At 41.5% G+C, this 22079-nt stretch overlaps 3 protein-coding genes across 3 annotated transcripts; 2 read left to right on the top strand and 1 right to left on the bottom strand.

The window, feature by feature from the left end:
• The first annotated feature begins 246 nt into the window (after positions 1–246).
• Positions 247–4451, top strand: LOC306913106 (carboxymethylenebutenolidase homolog). Its single transcript, XM_079489645.1, has 6 exons — positions 247–289; positions 1136–1326; positions 1536–1643; positions 2271–2413; positions 2777–2868; positions 3935–4451. Exons 2-6 carry the CDS (start codon positions 1136–1138, stop codon positions 4112–4114), a joined length of 714 nt encoding a protein of 237 aa, XP_079345771.1. The 5' UTR covers positions 247–289; the 3' UTR covers positions 4115–4451.
• Positions 4452–6264: 1813 nt separating this feature from the next.
• On the top strand, positions 6265–11770 carry cmbl (carboxymethylenebutenolidase homolog (Pseudomonas)). Its single transcript, XM_079489034.1, has 6 exons — positions 6265–6307; positions 7222–7436; positions 7551–7658; positions 8207–8349; positions 9032–9123; positions 11237–11770. Exons 1-6 carry the CDS (start codon positions 6266–6268, stop codon positions 11414–11416), a joined length of 780 nt encoding a protein of 259 aa, XP_079345160.1. The 5' UTR covers position 6265; the 3' UTR covers positions 11417–11770.
• A 91-nt stretch (positions 11771–11861) lies between these two features.
• cct5 (chaperonin containing TCP1, subunit 5 (epsilon)) lies at positions 11862–21688 on the bottom strand. The gene is made up of 11 exons (XM_079489023.1): positions 21436–21688; positions 20815–20875; positions 20465–20629; positions 18564–18762; positions 17385–17577; positions 17052–17201; positions 16655–16774; positions 15599–15784; positions 14789–14926; positions 14291–14471; positions 11862–12143 (listed from the first exon to the last, which is right to left on the bottom strand). The coding sequence occupies exons 1-11, from the start codon at positions 21538–21540 to the stop codon at positions 12016–12018; spliced, it is 1626 nt and encodes a 541-aa protein (XP_079345149.1). The 5' UTR covers positions 21541–21688; the 3' UTR covers positions 11862–12015.
• Between the last annotated feature and the right edge of the window lie 391 nt (positions 21689–22079).

Genomic DNA, 22079 nt, shown 5'->3' with positions numbered 1-22079 from the left:
AGATCCTGGGTTCGAATCCCTGCGGTGCCTTTTGAGATGCACTGTCTGCAGTGACACGCAAGTCCAAGCATGCGTGGGTGGTGTTGGCGTCATTGCAAACAACATGGCTATTCTGGCTTTCTCAAGCATTTTCGGAACGAATTACCGGAAGAAATGTGATTGGGGGTGTGCATTGTAAAGGGGGCGTGGTCTAGGCCATTAATATAAACGGTCTTTCTGAGCATACCTTTACCTTGTGCTCTTGAAGTCTTCAATACAGCTTTCCTCATCCTCACACAGAAACTGTAAGGTAAGTTTTAGATCTGAACATTTGCAAATAGTAGATGGACAAATCTCTTACAGGCTTTGGTTTTTGATATAATTGTAACAGGTCTGTCTCGTTTTTCTTCTTTTTTCTATTTGCGGCTGCCTTTTATTATAGATTTTTTAAACTATTCTTCTACACCGTACTCTCTTTTTAAAAATATTTCAATTCTACTTCTTTAGTTTTTACATTATTCAAATATACTTTTATATTGTAAGAAGGATAAATCTACTGCTTGTTTTTTAGAGTACACATTACAGTCCACTGTAATTTGTACTGTGGACCCTAATAAAAAGGCAATTGCTCCGGTGCCTCCTCTGTTGCCATTTTCCTTCTCCTATGATGCACCACCGGACCTGCTGGGCGGGGGACAGAGGTCCTCAGCACCCCCTGGTCAAAACGACTTCCCGCGGCTATCTCTGATATTTTGTAGTGTTGTTTCTTTTGAGAGGTCTACTCTGTAGTATTGATTTTAGTGACAATGAGGTGTTAGGGAACCTGGCTGGAAACAAAGCTTCCCCCTGCAGCTTTTCACATGAGTTTGTATTGATTGGCACAAAACTCTTTGCCTATATACACTACACAGTATGGTTATTGTGCATAAGGGCAGAAGCTGAGCTTGGCTGCAACTTGCATAATAAAGAACACAAGAATGTCACTGTCATCACACTTGATGACTCTTGTGTGTCTCTTGGCAAAGTGGATGGCATGCACTGTAGCGCCATCCAGGTTCCCGGCCTCTGCTTGATCACTCAACAAATAGGCTAGCCTTATGCACTATTCGTTTCTTCCACATCTTCATAACTATCTTTCTGTTTCTGTTTATTACAGATGGCAGATGTTAGTGACAAGGCGGAGTATGGCACCCTTGGCCAGGAAGTCCAAATAGAGCACATCAAGGCTTACGTTGTAAAGCCGTCCAATGCTTCTGACAAAGCCGTCATTGTTGCACAGGACATCTTCGGATGGAAGCAAACTAATACTAGATATCTAGCTGATATGCTGGCTGCTAATGGATACATGTGTGTAAAATCTAATATTTAATAATCATACTAACATGAAAGCTGTGCTCTAAAAAAACAAACATACAGATACGGATATTGTATAAGAGTTCATTTTGTAGTAAACCTTTTTTATTGTGTTTGAATGTTCTTCGTTGTGTAGCTTACACAACGGACTGACCGGTCTGATATTGTAATGGTGACTTTGTCTCCCGTTTTGCCAATATCAGTGCTGTTGTGCCGGATTTCTTTGTGGGGAAGGAACCATGGGGTACTTCACACGAGTGGTCCAAAATCAACAATTGGCTGGCGGACAAGAACCCCACAGACGTCAGCAAGTAACTATTATCATATTCATCTTATCTGATCTTACTAAACTGATGCAGGAAATTGAAAGAGCTCTATTTTCCCCCCGCAATAGCCTACTTTATATTTAAGCTACCTGGGTTTTACTAGCACTCAGGACATAAATTATAGAAGTCCTTGACCCAGGAAAGTCTATTATGACAAGCTTGAAAAACTCAGGTCCTCCTGGTTCCACTCATGGATATGCTTTAATTTATGCAAAATACCTTTCATTCAGTAATAGAACAACCAAATAAATCAAGTCATATCACAATATCTCACATTGTGAGTTTGTGCGTTCAAATTCCCACGACAGACGGGGCCTTGCCTCTACTAAGTACGTCAGAAGCCGTTGACGGCTGATTTCACCCTGTGCATACAATTCCCTCCAAACTTGGTTGGGAAATTTATCAGGCTAGCTTTCATGCTAGCCTGTCAAGTGTCATACATTTTTATCAGCTTGCAGAGCTGATCGTGTATCAGCCAGCTCACACTTCAACACCCAGCTCCTCCTACTCTCCTCCTACTTCAACACCCAGGTCCTCCTACATCAACACTTCTCATTCAACTCCATTCAACTCGTATCTTCTTTTCACTTCTACACTTTGTTTCCTGCCTAGGGAGGTGGATGCAGTGCTGAGATTCCTGAAGGACCAATGTCAGGCAAAGCGCATCGGAGTAGTCGGCATGAATTGGGGAGGGGTTGCTGCACACTTAGTGGCCCTGCAGTATCCAGAAGTCAAAGCTGCAGTCTCTGTTTATGGTAATGTGATTAATTAATAATTTAACTGAAAAGCTGTTAATTGACATTCCATCATCTGAACTCATTAGTCGACTGACATCTGTGGGGGAAACATTCTTGCTGTGTCGTGACTTCATATTACAATTACATCAGCTACTGCTGTAATTACTAGTTTATGTATATAGTAGTTGACCCAAAGTGCTTTCGAGAAGACAATGTTCTCCTTCAACAAAGCATGGATATTATGTTGTAAAGGTATACGGTATAATTTCCAGATATGTTATGAAGTGATGAGAATTACCATTATTTTACAAAAATGTAAAGGAATCTTCAGTATACTGGCCAGCTTTGTGACATATGTTTTTGTCATTCCCATGAGGGCAGGTATCATCAAGGACAGGGAGAACTTGTATGAGCTTAAGTGTCCAACACTGTTCATCTTTGGGGAGAAAGATACGGTTATCTCATTGGACCAGGTTAGTATGTATAATAAACGATATAAATTATATACTATGTACACTTGCACTATTCTTTCTAAACAAAAACATGCACGCATGCATGCACACACACACACACACACACACACACACACACACACACACACACACACACACACACACACACACACACACACACACACACACACACACACACACACACACACACACACACACACACACACACACACACACACACACACACACACACACACACACACACACACACACACACACACACACACACACACACACACACACACACACACACAGTGGCAGCGGTGGCCGAACGGATTGCGGAGCGGTCTTGATACCGGAAGGTCGCCAGTTCGAATCAGCGGTCCGACACGTTAAAATTACCACTGTTGAAGTGCCCTTGAACAAGGCATTGAACCACTACGATGAAATGTTCTATGAGCAGGGCTTGGCTGGAAACAAGTTCTTGAGCTTAGCCCAGATACCCTGGGTAAATATAGTAATCATTTCATTTCATCATCACACACACACACACACACACTTTAAATGATATATATTATATTACACACAATTATAATACACACAATAAATACATTCCTTATGTACGGTATTGCTTGTTTGCACTGCAGTCTAGGGAGCTTCAAAGCTCACTTTTTGTTGTGCCTAAACTTATGCAGTAAGTGTACCATTACAAAATGGGTTGGGTTGAATGTAATTTAATTAATTGCTTTGTATGATTTCTGGAGCTATCAGAATGACAGATTAGCCATTTTATATGGCTTTACAAAGGTTCTCTTGCATGCTTTGACTTGTTAATACTAAGAAATGAACCCAATTGGCATTTGGTCCCATCCAATGGACCAACTCATTGCATACAATTATTCTACTAATTTACTCTCAGGGCACTTAAAATGTTCACTTCCTCAGTGGCAAAGAAAAGCATAGAAGTGGATCAATTACTTGCTCAACAAAACAAACATGGAGGTGACAAACTCCTATGGGTGATGCTTGGTCATGCACATGACACCATATTGTCTCACATTCTCTTTTTATAATGTGGTCTCCTCAGGTAAGTGCCCTTGAGGCCAAACTAAAGGAGAAATGCACCGTGGACTTCCAGGTGAAGATTTTCCCCGGTCAGGGCCATGGGTTCTTCAATCGCAAAAGAGAGGAGATCAACCCTGCAGACAAGCCCAGAATCCAGGAGGCTAGGAAAGACATGATCAATTGGCTGAACAAATCCATGTAGAACTTCAGTGTGGCAGTAATTGATACTGATACATTTAGTAGAATTCTCGCACATCGCTAACATTGCATGTTATCTTTTCACACTTTGGTTTCATAAAGGTATCCTACCTTTATGAAAAGGTGAAATAAATGTTAGAGGGGGCAGATAATGAGTGCTGTGATGTGTTGCAGAACTACTGTGGTGGTGGTGGTGATATTCTATCTAGAGAGGTGATTTTCTACCTATGTTGGAACATCTGGGTGTTATAAAGATGTTTTTTTTTTACTAACAACAACAGAGACCGCAGGCATTTTGTTTTCAAAAGAAAAGAAAACAACAACACTTTCCTTTTACCTGCTTAGACTGTTGGACAAAGCAGTTAGTGATTTTAGTCACAATGAAAAGTGGACTTAAATCATGGTTCAAAAACAATATTTGGCACTAAACCTTTGTGTAGATTACAATTTGAATGCGCAGTATAATCATTTTATATGGGCATATGAATCAAGGCATCTTGTTGTAACCTAATTTATGTATAGGGAACCCACTACATTCTAATTCATGTAGGCCTACATGTGTGTGTGTGTTTAAATTATCACACTTTTTGATCATGATCAAAGTTCTGTAAGACCTGTGATATATACCTCACCAATCACCATGTCATATACAAATAAAAATGAGCAAATAAACCAACTTGAACAGAACATTTTAATGACTTCAATGTTGGGAGGGAGGGATTTTGTATCAAATGATAAATAACAGTATGCAGAATGTTTTGGACAGTGCTCTGGGAAGTACCTTCTAGAACAGGGCCGAGCCTTCGCGTGTGCACACGCAGGTGGGCATCCAGTTTTCTGTGATGAGGTGACCACTTGACTGAAACCCGTTTCAGTATTACCCAACCGGGTAACAGTGTCAGTGTTACACATAGGTCGCACAGTCGCACTAATTCCAAAATCAAAAGGAATAATAGGTTTATTCCTTTGTTTGACATATTATATCAAACCAATAACCAATTTCCTCCATCTGAAAATAATAAATGTCAATCAATGTAATTACAAAATAATAGAGAACACTCAATTGCTAGTACTAGACTTATTTTTTTTTCTCTCTGCATGTAAAGCTCTGTGAGAAGTGCTATATAAATAAAATGTACTTACTTACTTACTTCTATGGATTGGAAAAATGATAAACAAGTTCTCGTTTTCTTTGGAATAAGATGAATAATTAAATGAGGAGGTGATTAGAATTGTATTTTCATTCATTTCATCACTCTTAAGCAGCAAATTATGTTTTCACGTGGTTTCCATGGCAATGATGATTGTCCTTCCTATGTGCCATGATGTGACAGACAGACAGCCCTGACTGTGGGAGTCAGTGGGACACATCTCGCGTCACCAGACTTAGTGGGTCAATCAAGTCAACCAATCAACTCAGTGCCAGGCCAGTGCTCTAATCGAGTCTTACGTTTACTTTCGTATCTTATGCAAATGTCAAAACTCAAAATCGATAAAATGCGACTATGAATCTGATAGACTCAATAGATCCAAGGCATGGTCCTTTAATCGTCAAACAGCACTGCCACTGGACGAAATGTGATTGGCGGTGTGCATTCATATAAAGGGGGCGTGCGTTTCAGCCAGCCATTCATATGATCTGTCTACAAGTTCTGAATCTGAACATACCGTAAAGCAGTCGTTTTCCTTCAATAAAGCTGTCCCGAGCATAGATCATGCATAGATATATATAAACTCTAGATAGCTCACCCGCGCTGTTGGCCAATGGAGAGCGACGTCGTTACGTGGCGGCCATCTTACCTCGGGACACATAACATTGTGTCTATGGGGCATGTACTCTTAAATGACCATAACTTGCTCAATTTTCAACCGATTTTCAAACGGTTTGGTTTGTTATAAACGTCAGAAACGTCCGCATACGTATATGATTTTATACAACGTTCATATAAAAAACATAAATTAAGCATCATAGCCACGTTGACAACGTTTGTAATAAACCAACCCGTTTGTAAATCCGTCACGATTTGAGCGAGTTATGACTGTTTCTGTTTGAGCTGCCATTGAACATACTGTACTGTAGCCCCGAAGTAAGATGGCTGCCGGGTGAACGACGTCAGAAACTCCGCCTTGAGCCATCTAGTGTTTATATATATCTATGGTCCCGAGTCCTCACTGGCTCACTCGTATCGGAAAGAAGGTAAGTTTGAGATCTGATCAATACAATATCTGATAGATTGAAGAAGTATTTTCACTATTTTGGTTTTGGGGAGAACGGTCGACTCATCATCCTCACCAACATCAACCAGCTATAACAAACTACTTTGGCTGAGAACTATTTTTTTTAATATCCATTAAAAAATGAATACATGTTAAAGTAAATTGTGCTGTGCATACCTGAGCCATCGTTCCTCCCTCCCTCTAATAGTTTCAGAGAGAATTCAGAGGAAAGCTAGCCTATTGAACTATTTGAACTAAACGAACTTTGGATATTGCATGACTCAGTCACTCACAGCACATTGATTGATTGATTGAAATATTGATTGATTGATTGATTGATTGAAATATTTATTAACAGTTTGCAGAATTACAGTACATTTCAAGCACAAACTCAATACAAAGGCTGTTAACTGTGAGTGGACAACACAATTAAGCAGTACACTTGTTTCCAATAGGGTCCACCATGTTCAATTCATCAAAAACCTTTAGAGACGTACAAATAGACACTTCTATATAGACAAAGGACAGAACAGGAATTCATCATAAAGGAGGTAAAAAGGGAAAAGAAACATATACTATCTATATGCCATTTTGTGTTGTTCTTTATTTACCCAGGGTAATAGCTGAGTGAGTGCTTGTTTTCAGCAACACCCTGCACATAGAAACACACATTAAAACCTGGGAGCTGACCAGTACGTATACCACAGTCTTATACTGTGGTATACGTTATGCCGCAGTGATAAGCGACTCACAGCTCACCCCAACACTGTTTTTACTAACCACTTATCACCTTAAACTGGGAGTATGAATAGGCCTTTAGGCCACCGCTGCCCCTCACTACTCAGTACAAGATATGCACACCTAAGCTATATTTCTGTGTTTAATGTACTACAGATGGCAAATGAAGCAAAGCCATGCCCGTGTGATATTGGTGACAGGATGGAGTATGGGGCCGTCGGCCAGGAGGTCCAGATAGAGCACATCAAGGCTTATGTCGTAAAGCCGCCCACAGCATCCGACAGAGCCATCATTGTCATACAGGATATATATGGATGGCAGCTGCCCAATACTAGATATATGGCAGATATGCTGGCTGCTAATGGATACATGTGTGTAAAATCAAATCTTTAATAATCTAACATTGACAGACAGTTCAGGCTTTTAAAAGCTGACCGCTCTGATATTGTAATGATGATTTATTCTCCCGTTGTGCCATTGACCAGTGCTGTTTGCCCGGATTTCTTTGTGGGGAAGGAACCATGGAGTCCTACACATGATTGGTCCAAGTTCCAGGAGTGGCTGGAGGACAAGAAGCCCACAAACATCAACAAGTAACTATTGTCATATGTATCTAATTCAATAGTCCATTTTTTGAGGGGCGCTAGCCCCTAAAATTAGAATCAAGAAAAAAAGGGCAGGGTACAACACCTTTGTTGTTGTTTTTCTTTTTGAGTGGTGCAACCACTCCAAGGAACAGCAATGTCCGTGTTCACCTAACTATGTGACGTTCACCTAACTATGTGACGTTCACCTATGTGACTATGAGCACGAGTACCAATGAGTACCAGTAGGGGCGCTGTTGTGCCAGAAACAGAGAGAGAGAGATATTGCTGCACTGTTGCCTGCTAATGAGAGAGGGAGAGAGAGGGGGGGGGGGGGGGGAGAGGGGAGTTGCACCATTGTTTATTGTCATGATTTGTCACCATCCGAGTCAGCTTTGTCCGAGGCTTACAGGTCTTTAAATAAATACCTTTTGAAACGTCTATGGGAAAAAATAATTGGGAAATTCTCTTCCGGGCCGCTCGTCGTCATGGAAGGGGGCGGGCCTGCAACGTTCTATAACAGACCTCTACTCTTCGCCCCTGTGTTTCCTGCCTAGAGAGGTGGATGCAGTGCTGACATTTCTTAAGGAACAATGTCAGGCGAAACACATTGGAGCAGTGGGCTTCTGCTGGGGAGGGGTTGCTACACACTTACTGGCCCTGCAGTATCCAGAGGTCAAAGCTGGAGTCTCAGTCTATGGTAATGTGATTGGTACCCAATAACTTGTTTAATTGAAAAGCTTTTAATTTACATTCCACCATTTGCACTCATGACTCCAATCAAATGATGTTAAATGATTCCAATAGCTACGCTAGCGACACTGTCACACTACTCTCTTATTACGATGACTTTGTCATTAAATCACAGAGACTATGTTGTACAGACACTGATAGTATATCTTAAAGGTATATTCAGTGATTTTACTTAATTCAAATATCACTTATTTTTTCTTTTTTTCTGGATAATCCTCCCTACTATAGAGTGTGCTGACCATATAAGGAGTTCCTCCCTGTCCCCAGTGAGCCCCTGGGGTAAAAAAAACCCTAGTTTCAGTTTTGGTGGCGGGTGGCAAAGCCTTCATCCAATCAGGATGAGAGGGGCCTTCCTCCAATCATGATCGACTGGGGGCGGGCCTTGGTGAACATGCTGTTGGCCTGTTGCACTTCCCCCCACTGTAGAGCGTGCATGTGCACATTTTGTTACCGGGGCGGACTGGGTGGTTTTCCAAATCACCCAAATCACTGAATGCTCCTTTAAGATGTGACTAATAATGAGTGATGAGAATTACAATTATTTTAGAAAAATGTAAAGGAATCTTCAGACGGCATGCACTTGCTAGCTTTCTGAAATAATGTATTTTCTGTCATTCCCATGTGGGCAGGTATTATCAAGGAGAAGGAGGATAAATATGAGCTTAAGAGTCCAACACTATTCATCTTCGGGGAGAAAGATGAGGTTATCCCATTGGACCAGGTTAGTCATTTTCTTCACTTTCCACTAGTAATCAAGTTTTGAAGAAAAATACTGCAAAAAAAACTGTTCTCCCGTAATATAATTCAAAAAGTTTTATATATTCTCAATTCATTGCGCATAAAGTAAAGTATTTAAAACCTTTTTTTGTTTTAATCTTGATGATTATGGCATACAGCTCATGAAAATCAAAAGATCCCATCTGAAAATATTAGAATATTTTACGAGACCATCTGAAAAGTATATTAATGTATGCAGTCTGGGCTACTTTTGAAATGATTTCATCAATGGGACGTAGCATGGAGGTGATCAGCCTGTGGCAGTGTGGCACTGTTGAGAAATGAAATTAAATTAAATGATTACTATATTTACCCAGGGTATCTGGGCTAAGCTCAAGAACTTGTTTCCAGCCAGGCTCATAGAACATTTCATCGTAGTGGTTCAATGCCTTGTTCAAGGGCACTTCAGCGGTGGTAATTTTAACGTGTCGGACCGCTGATTCGAACTGGCGACCTTCCGGTATCAAGACCGCTCCGCAATCCGTTCGGCCACCGAAAGCCCAGGTTTACTTTGATAACAGTCGTAAGCCATTCATTTGTATTGTTGAGTTTTATGTCTCAGACCTTCCTCTTGACAATAAAACAGATTCTCTGTGGGGTTCAGGTCAGTTAAGTACAGTAATACCATGGTCAGTACACCAGTTACTATAGTTTTGGCACTGTGGGCAGACTGTGGGGAGCTGGAAAGGAAAATCAGCATCTCCATAACGCCAGGCTGTCAACATATGGAAGCAGTGTTCCAAAATATCCTGATAGATGGCTATGTTGACTCCAGTGTGATGTTTTCATTGTCAGTGATGACTTGGGGTGCCATGCCATCAGTGGAAAAGCCAGAACTGAAGTTTTGGGTGGACCTGGCCAGGAGTGGGTGGGCCTGCATGCACACACGTGACGCCGCAGAACATTATTCATGTATTTGGGCGGGCCAGCTTTCTATCTGGCTGCATGTCATCTGCTGGTGTTGGTCCACTGTGTTGTATCAAGTCCAGAGTCAACACAGCCATCTACCATGATATGTTAGAGCACGTTGTGCTTCCGTATGTTGACAAGCTTTATAGAGATGCTGATTTTCCTTTCCAGCAGGATTTGGCACCTGCCTGCAGTGCCAAAACGGCTGGTGTATTGACCAACTGACTAGCCAACTGGCCTGACCTGAACCCCACAGAGAATCTAGGTTGTATTGTCAAGAGGAAGGTGTGAGACATAAGACTGAATACAAATGAATTTACGGCTGTTATCAAAGAAAACCTGGGCTTCCATAACACGTTACCACAGGCTGATCACCTCGATGCCACGGCCGGTGATGAAATCATTTGTTCAAAAGTAGCCCAGACCAAGTATTGACTGCATACATTAATGTACTTTTCAGATGGTCGACATTTCTGGATTAAAAAATATTTTTTGTTAGTGGTCTTGTAAAATATTCTAATATTTTGATAGATTTTCATGAGCTGTATGCCATAATCATCAAGATTAAAACAAAGGGTGTTAAATATTTCACTTTATGCGCAATGAATTGAAATAAAAACATTTGCAGAATATTCAATTTTTTTGAGGAGCTGTATGTGTAATGTATCTACTGTATTCAAATTGTTCTTCTAAATTCCTAATGTAATGCATGTGTACTGTAGTCTAGGGAGCTTCAAAACACTTATTTTACCTGAACCTATGCAGTTTAACGTTACAACAGTTGGGTTGAATTAAATTTGTTTAATATAATTTCAGGGGATTTCTGGAATGATATTTTAGCCATTTAATATGGCTTTACAAAGGATCTCTTGGTTCCTCTCGTTAATACCAAGAAATTACCCCCTTGACATTTGGTCGATTTCCCTGGGAAACCCATTGCATACAATTATTTTAAATAATTTAGTCGGGACAAAAAAAAAAGGGATTCAGTTCAAAAGCATAGAAATGGTTCAATGAATTGCTCAAACGTTTTGGGTGGGGTGAGAACATTTAAAAATATTTAGATACATCCCTTTTTGTAGGAAGCTTTTAATAGTCTAGAGACCTGATGTCATGTTTCTCATGCTCTAGTTATGTGGTCTTCTCAGGTAAGTGTCCTTGAGGCGAAACTAAAGGAGAAATGCACCGTGGACTACAAAGTGAAGATTTACCCCGGTCAGGGTCATGGGTTTGTCCATCGCAAAAGAGAGGACATCAATCCCACAGACAAGCCCAGCATTCAGGAGGCTAGAAAAGACATGTTTAACTGGCTGAACAAATACATGTAGGGCTTCAGTGTAAAACCATATTTGTTCAGCTTAACATTGCATGTTAGGTATTCACTATTCACACTTTAGTTTCGTAAACTAAAGTGAATAGATCTCCCCATATAGGAAGATCTGGATATTGTCAAGATAGTTACCATTCCAACACCAACCATTCCTTTTCAAACCTGCATACCTTGCCGTTGTACAGCGCAATTTAGTTTTAGTGGACTTAAATTATGGTGCTACAAATTACTTGGCATTGAAACTGTAAATTGTAGGGATACCGTTTTAAATAAATAATATTAAATAAAGGCTTTTTGTAACCAATACAGTAATTTATGCAGGGCACCCACTAAATTCAAATGTATATATGCATGTTTCACATTTATCATAGTTTTCAAAGTTCTGTAATACCTGTGATATGCTTCATCATGTCATACCAATAAAAATGACCAAATAAACCAACTTGAACAGAACATTTTAATGACTTCAGTGCTACAACACGTTGAAAGGGGAGAGATTTTGTATCAAAGGATAAATAACAGTATGTAGAACGTTTTGGACAATGCTTGGGGTTAGGAATAGGGCAGAGCCTTCACATAATGCACACTCAGCTGGACTTAGTCTTCAGACTCTCCGGGGCTTCTGATGTCATCGATTTTTAAGATCATCTTAACCACTTGAGTGGCCAATGAGATCTGCTGCTTCTTGCCAATCAGAGTCTCAATTACATGTTGCTGCTTCATGTCTGTAGTGGAGTAAAAACAGATGTATTAGTTCATTGACCAAGCGCAGTGTCAAGACACTAAGGTATATATACTGTATATGTCCCTTCAAAAGCAGACCAATCACAGCTCATGCTATGATAAAGACATGAGAACCGCCTCCAGCCATGAAAGCCTTAAAAGGAACCCTGGGTGATAAGACTTATGGCTTTAAACATTATACTTGCCCTCTAGAACTAAAATTTAAAATGTAAAACACATGCGACATCTTATTCACTTTAAAAATAGTTAATACTTTAATCCTAAGGGGGGGTGCCATTTTACAGTGTCTGGCGAGTACGACGTCACTCGCCTCGTTGACTTGTCGTCAACAAATAGCATAGCAATAGCGTGTCTGTCTGTTCAGCCTTTAGATTAGCGTTGGGTGGAGCCAGGAGCCTGAGGCTGCCTGCGGACCATTAGTAGGCTACCAGCCAGGAGCCTGAGGCTGCCTGCGGACCAGTAGTAGGCTACCAGCCAGGAGCCTGAGGCTGCCTGCGGACCAGTAGTAGGCTACCAGCCAGGAGCCTGAGGCTGCCTGCGGACCAGTAGTAGGCTACCAGCCAGGAGCCTGAGAGGAGCGCATCTTTCGTCTGCAGTGCTTGCGGTTCTCACTCTCTGTCCTTCTCGTTTTACCACCATGTAGCAGCAATGTCTCTGTCTGCACTGCACTCGGCCAAACCCTAATCTAATAAGGCTGAACAGACATGCTATCGCTATGCTATTTGTTGGAGTCAGAGAAAGACACACACACAGTGAGGGAATATTTCTTACCAAGAATTTTCTTCACCAATGTGTTTGTAAAGGTGTCACTGTCTACTAACATATCCATACAACCACATTATAAGGCAAATGTTTCAAATGTCATTATGCTTAAAGTAGCATGTGATGTGTCAAACTAAAACTAAACTTTTTTCCCCATCATTCTGAATCCATTCCAAGCATTAGTTTTGCACGAAGGACACTCCTTGGGCTAAAAACAGCCATTGCCGTCATCACAAATGTGATGAGGTCAACACATTTCGGCATATTTGGGCAAGTGGCTATGGCCAAACTAGGGGGTTTTCATGATTCTGAACCCATTCCAAGCATTCATTTGCAAGAAAAACACCTGGGCTAAATTCAGCCATAGACACTAGACTAGACTAGACACACCCAAATGTGCTGACTTCATCACATTTGTGATGACGGCTATGGCCATTTGCCCAAGGAGTGTTTTTCGTGCAAAAATAATGCTTGGAATGGATTCAGAATCATGTAAACGCCCTAGTTTGACACATCACATGCTACTTAAAGCATTATGAAATTTAGAAAATTTTGCCTTATAATGGTTGTATGGTACCACAACTTTCAGCAGCTGTCAAAAATTCCCCTAGGGTGGATGTTAGTAGACACCCTTATTAACAGTGAAGAAGTGAAGAAAAGTCTTGGTAAAAAATGTATTCCCAGATTATATTAATATCCTCTGACTAATATATATTTTCTCATTAAGTCAATGGGAGTGCTGGATTTTGACGTTAATTACGTCAACGGGAGTCCAGGGGTTAAAATAACCACATTGGCTACTTCCACTCCACTCTCCCCTCCCTCTCAACAGACTCTGGAACCGCCTCAATCCTTTCCACCGTTTCATTCTGTATCACAGCTAGCACAGCAGCTGTCCACCAGCTCCTTGGTTATCTGAAACTGTTCGCCGTTTGCTGCTGAGCGAACACATCTCAAGCAGCCGAAAGAAAGTGGCACAAGATGAGGCTCTCACTGCCTTCAGCTTATGGTCATATATACTTTTATTGTTGAATGTTCTTCATTAAAGATGTCTGTCAATGACTATGACACTAACAAGATTCAGTCCTCTGTCTCTAATCCAATGAAGCTCTTTTCCACCTTACTCTTAAATTGCCCCTTATCTTCTCTCATTCTTTCCCACCACCTTAAACACATACTTAAAACTCACTCAGGTTGCGTCCCATCCCATCTGCCGTCAAGTCAGCCACAGTTACTCCACTCCTCAAGAAACGAACCCTGGACCCTCCAGACGTCACCAACTACAGACTGGTATCACTCCCTTTCTTTGCTAAATGCCTCAATCTCAATTATGCTTAAGTCCCCCCACATGAAGCTGGTTACTTACCATTGGTGTTAAGGTGGAGGCAGTCAATGCCCAGGAAAGGGTTGTTCTCCGTGACCTGTTTGGCTCTGACCTCCGTCATAGTCTTGATGGGGTTCAGCCCACTGTTCTCAGCCAGTGCCATTGGGATTACCTCCAAGGCATCTGCAAACGCCCTCATGGCATATTGCTCCAATGACGGGCACTAGAAGAGAGAAGAGCTGGAGTCAGGTATCCATCGGCATGGGCATAATATTTGCGCAGTGCATCTACAGATTTAAATCTACAAAGTAAATCAAGCATCTATATACTGTGGTTATTCCATCCTAACACTGGGTGATTTCATTATTACTTCCAATTACTATTCCTGTGCCATTAGAGAAATCACCTACAGGTATTATAGTACTCAGAGGAAAGTAAAGTCTGAATACACTTGTATTCCTGTAAATTACTGAACACTACTATAACATTGCCAATGTATTAGTCATAAAGACTATAATGTTTTTTATCCTTAGTACTTACTTTATCAGCTGCCTTGTTGACAGACAGGGCACATGCAATCTCAGAGGCTCCTCCACCGTAGACAACACGGTTGTCTCTGACCAGGTTGCGGATCACACACAGAGCATCATGGAGGGCACGTTTGGCCTCTTCAACGATCTAGCAGTAAAGAAAAACAAAATAAATCATTGTCAAGCAATCATCTAAATTACCTAACAAACATCTGCAACAGTCATGGTTTCTGTGGATAAAGATTTTGGCTATTTTAAATATTCAGAATCACTGGCAAAATGTGCCAAATAACATTTGGTTAGCAGAAGCAATCATTTTGTGAAAATGATGTGCATGATCCACATAGGCCATTTCACTTTTGCTTATTATAAGCACTTAAGTGCCGGAGGTTCATAATTCTAATTACTGCCTACTGGAAGTTAATGAAATTGACAGGAATGTAGCAGTTTGCCGTTGGAAAAGAGCTACATTAATTTGATCCCCAGTGAAAATGACATTAACAGGCTTCTGTTGGAACAGAACAGAATGTACAATTGACTAGAACCATGTTCAAGTTTTGCAAAGTGGAAGGCACAACAGCGACAACGAATGAGGCCTACTAGTCAGAACTTAAGTGCAATTCATCATGGTATGAATTAAATCACCTTTCCTTTCGTGATTCGGTAAATGTTAACTTTTGTTTTGTTTCCATGCTAGTGCTAGTCTTCCTGGGGTCCGAAATCACTCACAACATACACACGCACAGTGTCGCGCACACAGAGTGGAGAAGCTTGATTTCCAGATGGAAATCTGGAATTTCACTTTTCATCTCTCACTCACCATCTTGTTGCCTCCACGGATAAAGATGGTCACAGCTCTGGAGTTTTTGCACTCCTCGATGACCAGCATGCGATCCTTGGTGGTGCCGAAGCAGATCTCCTTCACTAAACCGGCTGAGCCAAGCTTTTCAGGGGTCAGCTCAGAGAACCGTGGCACAATGCGACCACCAGTAGCAATGGCGATCAACTGTGGAGGAGACGCATATTTAAAAAAAATGTTGTATATTTGGACATGGACAGTACGTTTCTTAGCATTTTATAGATTTTTTACACATGGGGAAACGCCAAGCGCCAAATCCTTCAGGATTATCAAGGCCAACGGATAGCATGGCAGTGTTAAACCAATAATTCAGAGGTGTCAAATGTTGAATTACACTGGGAAAATAGCCAGCTCTATGAAAAATAATAAGTTGCATTTGTTCAGCCGTTACAATGAAATTATTTAATCTATACAGACATGAATCCAAATTAGGTGACACGTTGATTAATTTAACGACAAAATGTGTAAAAAACAATAATTTGACAGTGTCAGGAGTCGAACCCGCAGCCCGGCTGGCTTGGCAGTTTAGGTGCCCAGACGGTTGAGCTAACCATCCGGCCCAATAATGGCATAGTTATTGCGGTCAGACCAGCTCATATGATACGTGTTCTCTCGAATCTGTCGAACCACATCTGATAGGTCTAGGTCTGCCCATTGATAAAATAGCCAAATCCTAAAATGCTTTACTGAGATGTGGTTTCAGACAAAATTGGCTTTTCGTTTTAGTTTTTTCACCATCGTCGATAAGACGGGGAAAGAAATGTATCATCATTAACCACACTCAGCAGTCAATGATCACAATGAAGGGCATGTCAGCACTGCATGGTTTTCTAGCACCATGCTGTTGAATTCTAACAGGCAGGGTTCGAACACACAATCTTCCGCATTAAAAGGAATTTATTGTATAAAAAACTATTATTTGACAATGCACCTTTATCAAATTCTAAGCCAGCGTGTTGTTTTGGGGGGATACAATTTGCACATTTAAATAAAGGGTCTTGTCATTTTCTGCCTCACCTCGATCTCAGGCCCGCCGACCCAGCGTATGGCAGGCAGCTCACTCTGAAGCAGAAGGTGGTTGGCCTCATCATCAAAGCCCCACTGACATATGGCCAGGTTGGCTCCATTGTCTTTCACCTGCATTAAGAAATACGCAAATCGTTTTGTAGTGATCAATAGTAGAACAAGTACTTGACGCAATCATTCAACATTTGTTCAACATTTGTACAATAGATTGATTTCAGTTTTTATTGTAAGTGATAGTACCCACTAAAAGTATAAATTTAACTCAGACACCCCAAATTAAATTAGCACTTTGGTTTCTGGAATATGAACAGTACATGTTTGAATATAATAAGGCATTATTACCATTACGCTACCCGTCTAATTGTTGAAGGATGCTGACAACACTAACCTGCTTGATCATCTCCAGGAACTTGTCTTTCTCATACTTCTGCAGGGCTTTGTAGTCTTCCACACAGCACACATCCAACTTATGCTTGGTCTTGGGCTTAGGGGGCTCAAACGGGCAGGTAAGGATTGCAATCTTGCAGTTTCTCAGAGTCTGTCCACAAACAAAGACATTGCTTTTACTGGCAACAGTAAAAAGGGAAGCAAATGCAATGACTTAAGAAATCTCTTCAGGTCTTACGAAACATTTTCATTATTGCCTTTTCCTTCAGTTTTCTTAGGTAGAAGTCTGGAAAAGTGACTACAAAGAATACACTTGATCTTTGCTTGTGTGTACCTTGGGCATCTGTGGGTGGCTGAATTCTTTGTCCACAATGACTCCCTTGATGAGCTGCGTGTCCTCCAGCTTTCCTCCCACCTTGCCCTCCATCTTGATAAGCTCAAAGTCCACATCCTTCCTGTCCATGTCAACCACAGTGAGGATGGCATTCACTGCAATCTCAGCCATCTGTCTGTGACAGCGATTGATACTGAAAGGCAAAAGGTGATATTTTGATAAAACATCTCCAACAGTCTCGACAGCAAATGGAAATCACTCAACCATCCTACGTACCACCCGTTTCTAAATGTCACATAATGCAGGACACTTAGACACTGAAACTTAGAAACATAATCCAATGTAGGGCATTTCTTGACAGAAAGTAGCTCATAACGTTTCTATGGTGGATTTTTATGAAACGAAAACTTTGCAGATAGAAAGAGGATAATTCAAGCTTTTCGTACAGCTGCAATGTTGGTGAGTTTAACATTGTTTAATGCAATCAGACAGGACCTTTCCGTTTGGATGAATGGGCTGTCAAGGCCAGAAAGGCCACTCAGTGGGTGTTCCCGCATAACTTCCAGGTACGATGATGTCATGTGCATACCCTCTATTAGGAGTAGCCAACCAACCCAAACCATGTTAGTAATATAAACCTCATGGTTAACAATTTGCACAGGTAGGGACTAGCCTGTCTGGCTAGCAGAAAACAAGTGGAAACAAAGTGAAGCAACGTCCAGCAGAAGCGGGCCGTTGGGCTCGGGAGTCGAACTCGCGGCACGCCGTCCGGCTGGCTTGGCAGCCTAGGTGCCCAGACGGTTGAGCTAACCATCCGGGCCAATAATGGCATAGTAAGACAGACCAGCTCATATGATACGTGTTCTCTCGAATCTGTCGAACCGCATCTGATAGGTCTAGGTCTGCCCATTGATAAAATAGCCAAATCCTAAAATGCTTTACTGAGATGTGGTTTCAGACAAAATTGGCTTTTCGTTTTAGTTTTCTCACCATAGTCGATAAGACGGGGAAAGAAATGTATCATCATTAACCACACTCAGCAGTCAATGATCACAATGAAGGGCATTCTAGCACCATGCTGTTGAAATCTAACAGGCAGGGTTCGAACACAAACAATAGAAGATCATGTTCATTTTTGTATCAAATAACTGAACACAGAAGTACTTTCAGAATACTCACACTTTGGATCCCAGAGTTGTCATGGCCGTCTGGATGAGAGGCTCTATGTTGTTGGGGTCAAAGGGGAAGGTCTCGCCAATCCTGTCCAGCTCCGCAATGGCAACACGTGCAGCCTGGTCGAAGCCGTCAGAGATACGAATGGGGTGGATGCCACGGTCCAGCAACTGCTCGGCCTCCTCCAGAAGAGCTCCAGCCAGAACTGATGGGAAGAAGAAGTTAAAAAAGGCCAAAAGAAAAACTGGAACAGTGTAGCAGGCAGCCAGCCAGAAACACTGTGTTGGTCTGAAACAAGCATGGACTACTAGGCATACACATACCCACAAAGGCACAAAAGTTCACATCAGCTTTCAAGGTGTTTCGGATACTTTGTACACATGCATTTAAAAACACAATACTACAGGTGTGAAATTGGCATTAATGCTGTTTCAGTCTTCTTGCAGTCTGTGTAGTCTTGACTGTGCAGATTTCATGCACTCAATCAGATTTATTGTCACTTCCACAATATACACTGGGCATACAGGAGAGCAAAATACCGTTCTCCACGGCTCATGATGCTTCACATTTAAAAACAATAGACACATTCAAAAGAGGAAAAGCCTTTTAAAAAACATTAAAAGGTAAAAGGAGCAGACAACATCGGCAGGAGAAAGTACTGTTGCATTCTAAGTGCATATGTGTAAAGTGCACTCTCTCCAAAACAATCAGGTAATGGCATAGTTATTCTTTTTGAAAGATATTTTTTTGCCTTTATTGATAGGGTAAAGTAACTAGAAAGGAAAGGGGGAGAGAGATGGGGAGTGACACGCGGCAAAGGCCGGTCGGGCTCGGGAGTCGAACCCGCAGCACGCCGTCCGGCTGGCTTGGCAGCCTAGGTGCCCAGACGGTTGAGCTAACCATCCGGGCCAATAATGGCATAGTTATTGCAGTCAGACCAGCTCATATGATATGTGTTCTCTCGAATGTGTCGAACAGCATCCGATAGGTCTAGGTCTGCCCATTGATAAAATAGCCAAATCCTAAAATGCTTTACTGAGATGTGGTTTCAGACAAAATTGGCTTTTCGTTTTAGTTTTTTCACCATAGTCGATAAGACGGGGAAAGAAATGTATCATCATTAACCACACTCAGCAGTCAATGATCACAATGAAGGGCATGTCAGCACTGCATGGTTTTCTAGCACCATGCTGCTGAATTCTAACAGGCAGGGTTCGAACACACAATCTCACGCATTAAACGGCATATGCACTAACCCAGTGGTTCCCAAACGGTGGTACGTGCACCCCTTGTGGCGCGCTAGCACCTTCTAGCCCATTTTGACCTGAGATCAGTCTAAAAATGTCTTCTACATCCTGATAGTTTTCTGAAAAAGCTATGTTTCTATGTCAGTCGTTCTTCGATTTTTCAAAAATAGCTGACCTACAAGCTCGTAGCGCGCCACTCGGTGGCGCGCTATGAGCTTGTAGATCTGCTATTTTTCAATAGCTAAAGCATAACATAATGCTAACACCAAAAGGGGTTCCCGCCCCAAATGGGCTAGGGGATGCGCGACATGAAAAGGCTAATGGTGGTGCTATGGTTTTATTTTAAATATATCATATTATGGCAATTTATGGCAAGTATATGCAGAATATAGCCTATATGCTGCATTGCTGCATATATATGCCATATTCAGGTTAATATATGTGCATATACCTGTATGTGGTAAATAGGAAATATATGTATTTATCTTATGCAATTTATATTTCCATGTGGGGGGGGGGGGGGGGGGGGGGGGTGCGTCAGCTAGGTTAGGAGGTAACAGGGGGTGCATGGCCAAAAAGGTTTGGGAACCGCTGCGTCTAACCACTACACTAGGGCGGCCCCGCGAAGGCATTTGTATAATCTTCTTCCTTCCTCCTTACCAACTACTCCAGTGGTTCCATCACCAATTTCATCATCCTGGGACTTGGAAAGCTCCACCATGAGCTTGGCGATCTGGTGGTCCACATCCATCATGCTGAGAATAGTGGCTCCATCATTTGTGACAGTCACTTCCCCATCCCTGTCAACCATCATCTTGTCAAGGCCTGGTCAGAGATAACAGGAGAACAGTTAAAAGGGAAGTGGGAATCAAGGACACATTATTTTTCATATATAATCCATTATCCAAGTAATTGAATTTTAGTAATTTTAGAAGCTTAGTAAATTAGTCCATCTCAACTAGTCTCTTTTCATATGTGTGATGAGGATATAACACATTGTTTGTACTCACCGTTTGGTCCCAGGGATGTTTTGAGCGTCGACGCAACTGCTTTGGCTGCCATGATGTGAGACTGCAAAAACCACAAACACTACAGTGTCAACTAACATCATTTTAAAAACATCAGTTTATTTTCTTTTGCATAAGATTAGTTGAAACCGCACAACTCATGGGAATGACTTGACACATCATGAAAAAAGGATGAGTCTTGTCTACATTTCATTCACGTGAAAAAAAAATCATAATGTCAATGCTTCATTCTTTAAATTACTAGTTATAATATACACACTTCATTCGAATGAGTTATAGTGTCCATGATACTTTCAAGTTTAATTTATGATGTCCAGTCCACACTTCTTTCAACATGCAGCATCATTCTGAACCCGAGACCGCGAGACAAGGGAGCACATGGACTGTCGTGCTAGCATGCAGGGAGGCTAATCCTCTGGCTAATCTCATCCGACTGCAAGAACATCGCACACTACATAAATACAATTTAACTTAAAAGGGTACCAACGGAACAAACAGGGGTTTAATAAAAACAATGTTTAATCAAGGATCCTTCCCGTTTCAACCACGATGAACATGCATCCAGTTATGCTATCAGCATGCGTCACTGTTAGCCCATTGTACCTTCAGAGCGTCCAGGCCCGTTAGTCGTGTCTTCTTATCCTGGTCTTTGATGATGATAAACGGCCTTCCATACTCATCGAAGGCCAAAGTCCCCAAACTGGACATGTCGAGGGAGGAATTGGACGCTTACAAGCGTCTTACCGACCAAACCGTGACTCTTTAACTGGAAAGGGTTGGGAGTGTGCAACACTGCAAGCCGACCAAGTTTGCCGGCGACTTCTAGAAGGGTCTCGGGGCGTGAACAGTGTTGCCAGATACACAGAGAAGAAAGAGATAAATAAGCAACATATATGAAAACAATACCAAAAGAGGCCACATAAGCACTCGGCTATTTGAAAATGCAACGCGTTGTGAACTTGTACTGATCTGCTATTTAAACATTGTAACAACAACACAAATCTTGTATGGGGGATGGGGGTCCCTCCCCGGCACAACATATGTTTAGATGGTGTCTGCTGACAAATGTATATGGGATTTGTGGACTCTTACATGCAGTCCACAGGAAAATCAGAGCACTTAATTGTTTGAGCCAGAAAAGCCAGTGCAATTGAGCCCAGAAAACATAATAAAAAGAAAAGAAAAATTACAAAAACCTTTTTTTAATGTCACAATCCAACAACAAGCAAAGCAATCTAAAAGAAAAA

This window comes from Electrona antarctica (assembly GCF_951216825.1).
Source record: "Electrona antarctica genome assembly, chromosome: 20".
NCBI lineage: Eukaryota > Metazoa > Chordata > Actinopteri > Myctophiformes > Myctophidae > Electrona > Electrona antarctica.
Note: the sequence above shows the minus strand (reverse complement) of the source record. Positions and strands in the feature narration are given on the sequence as shown.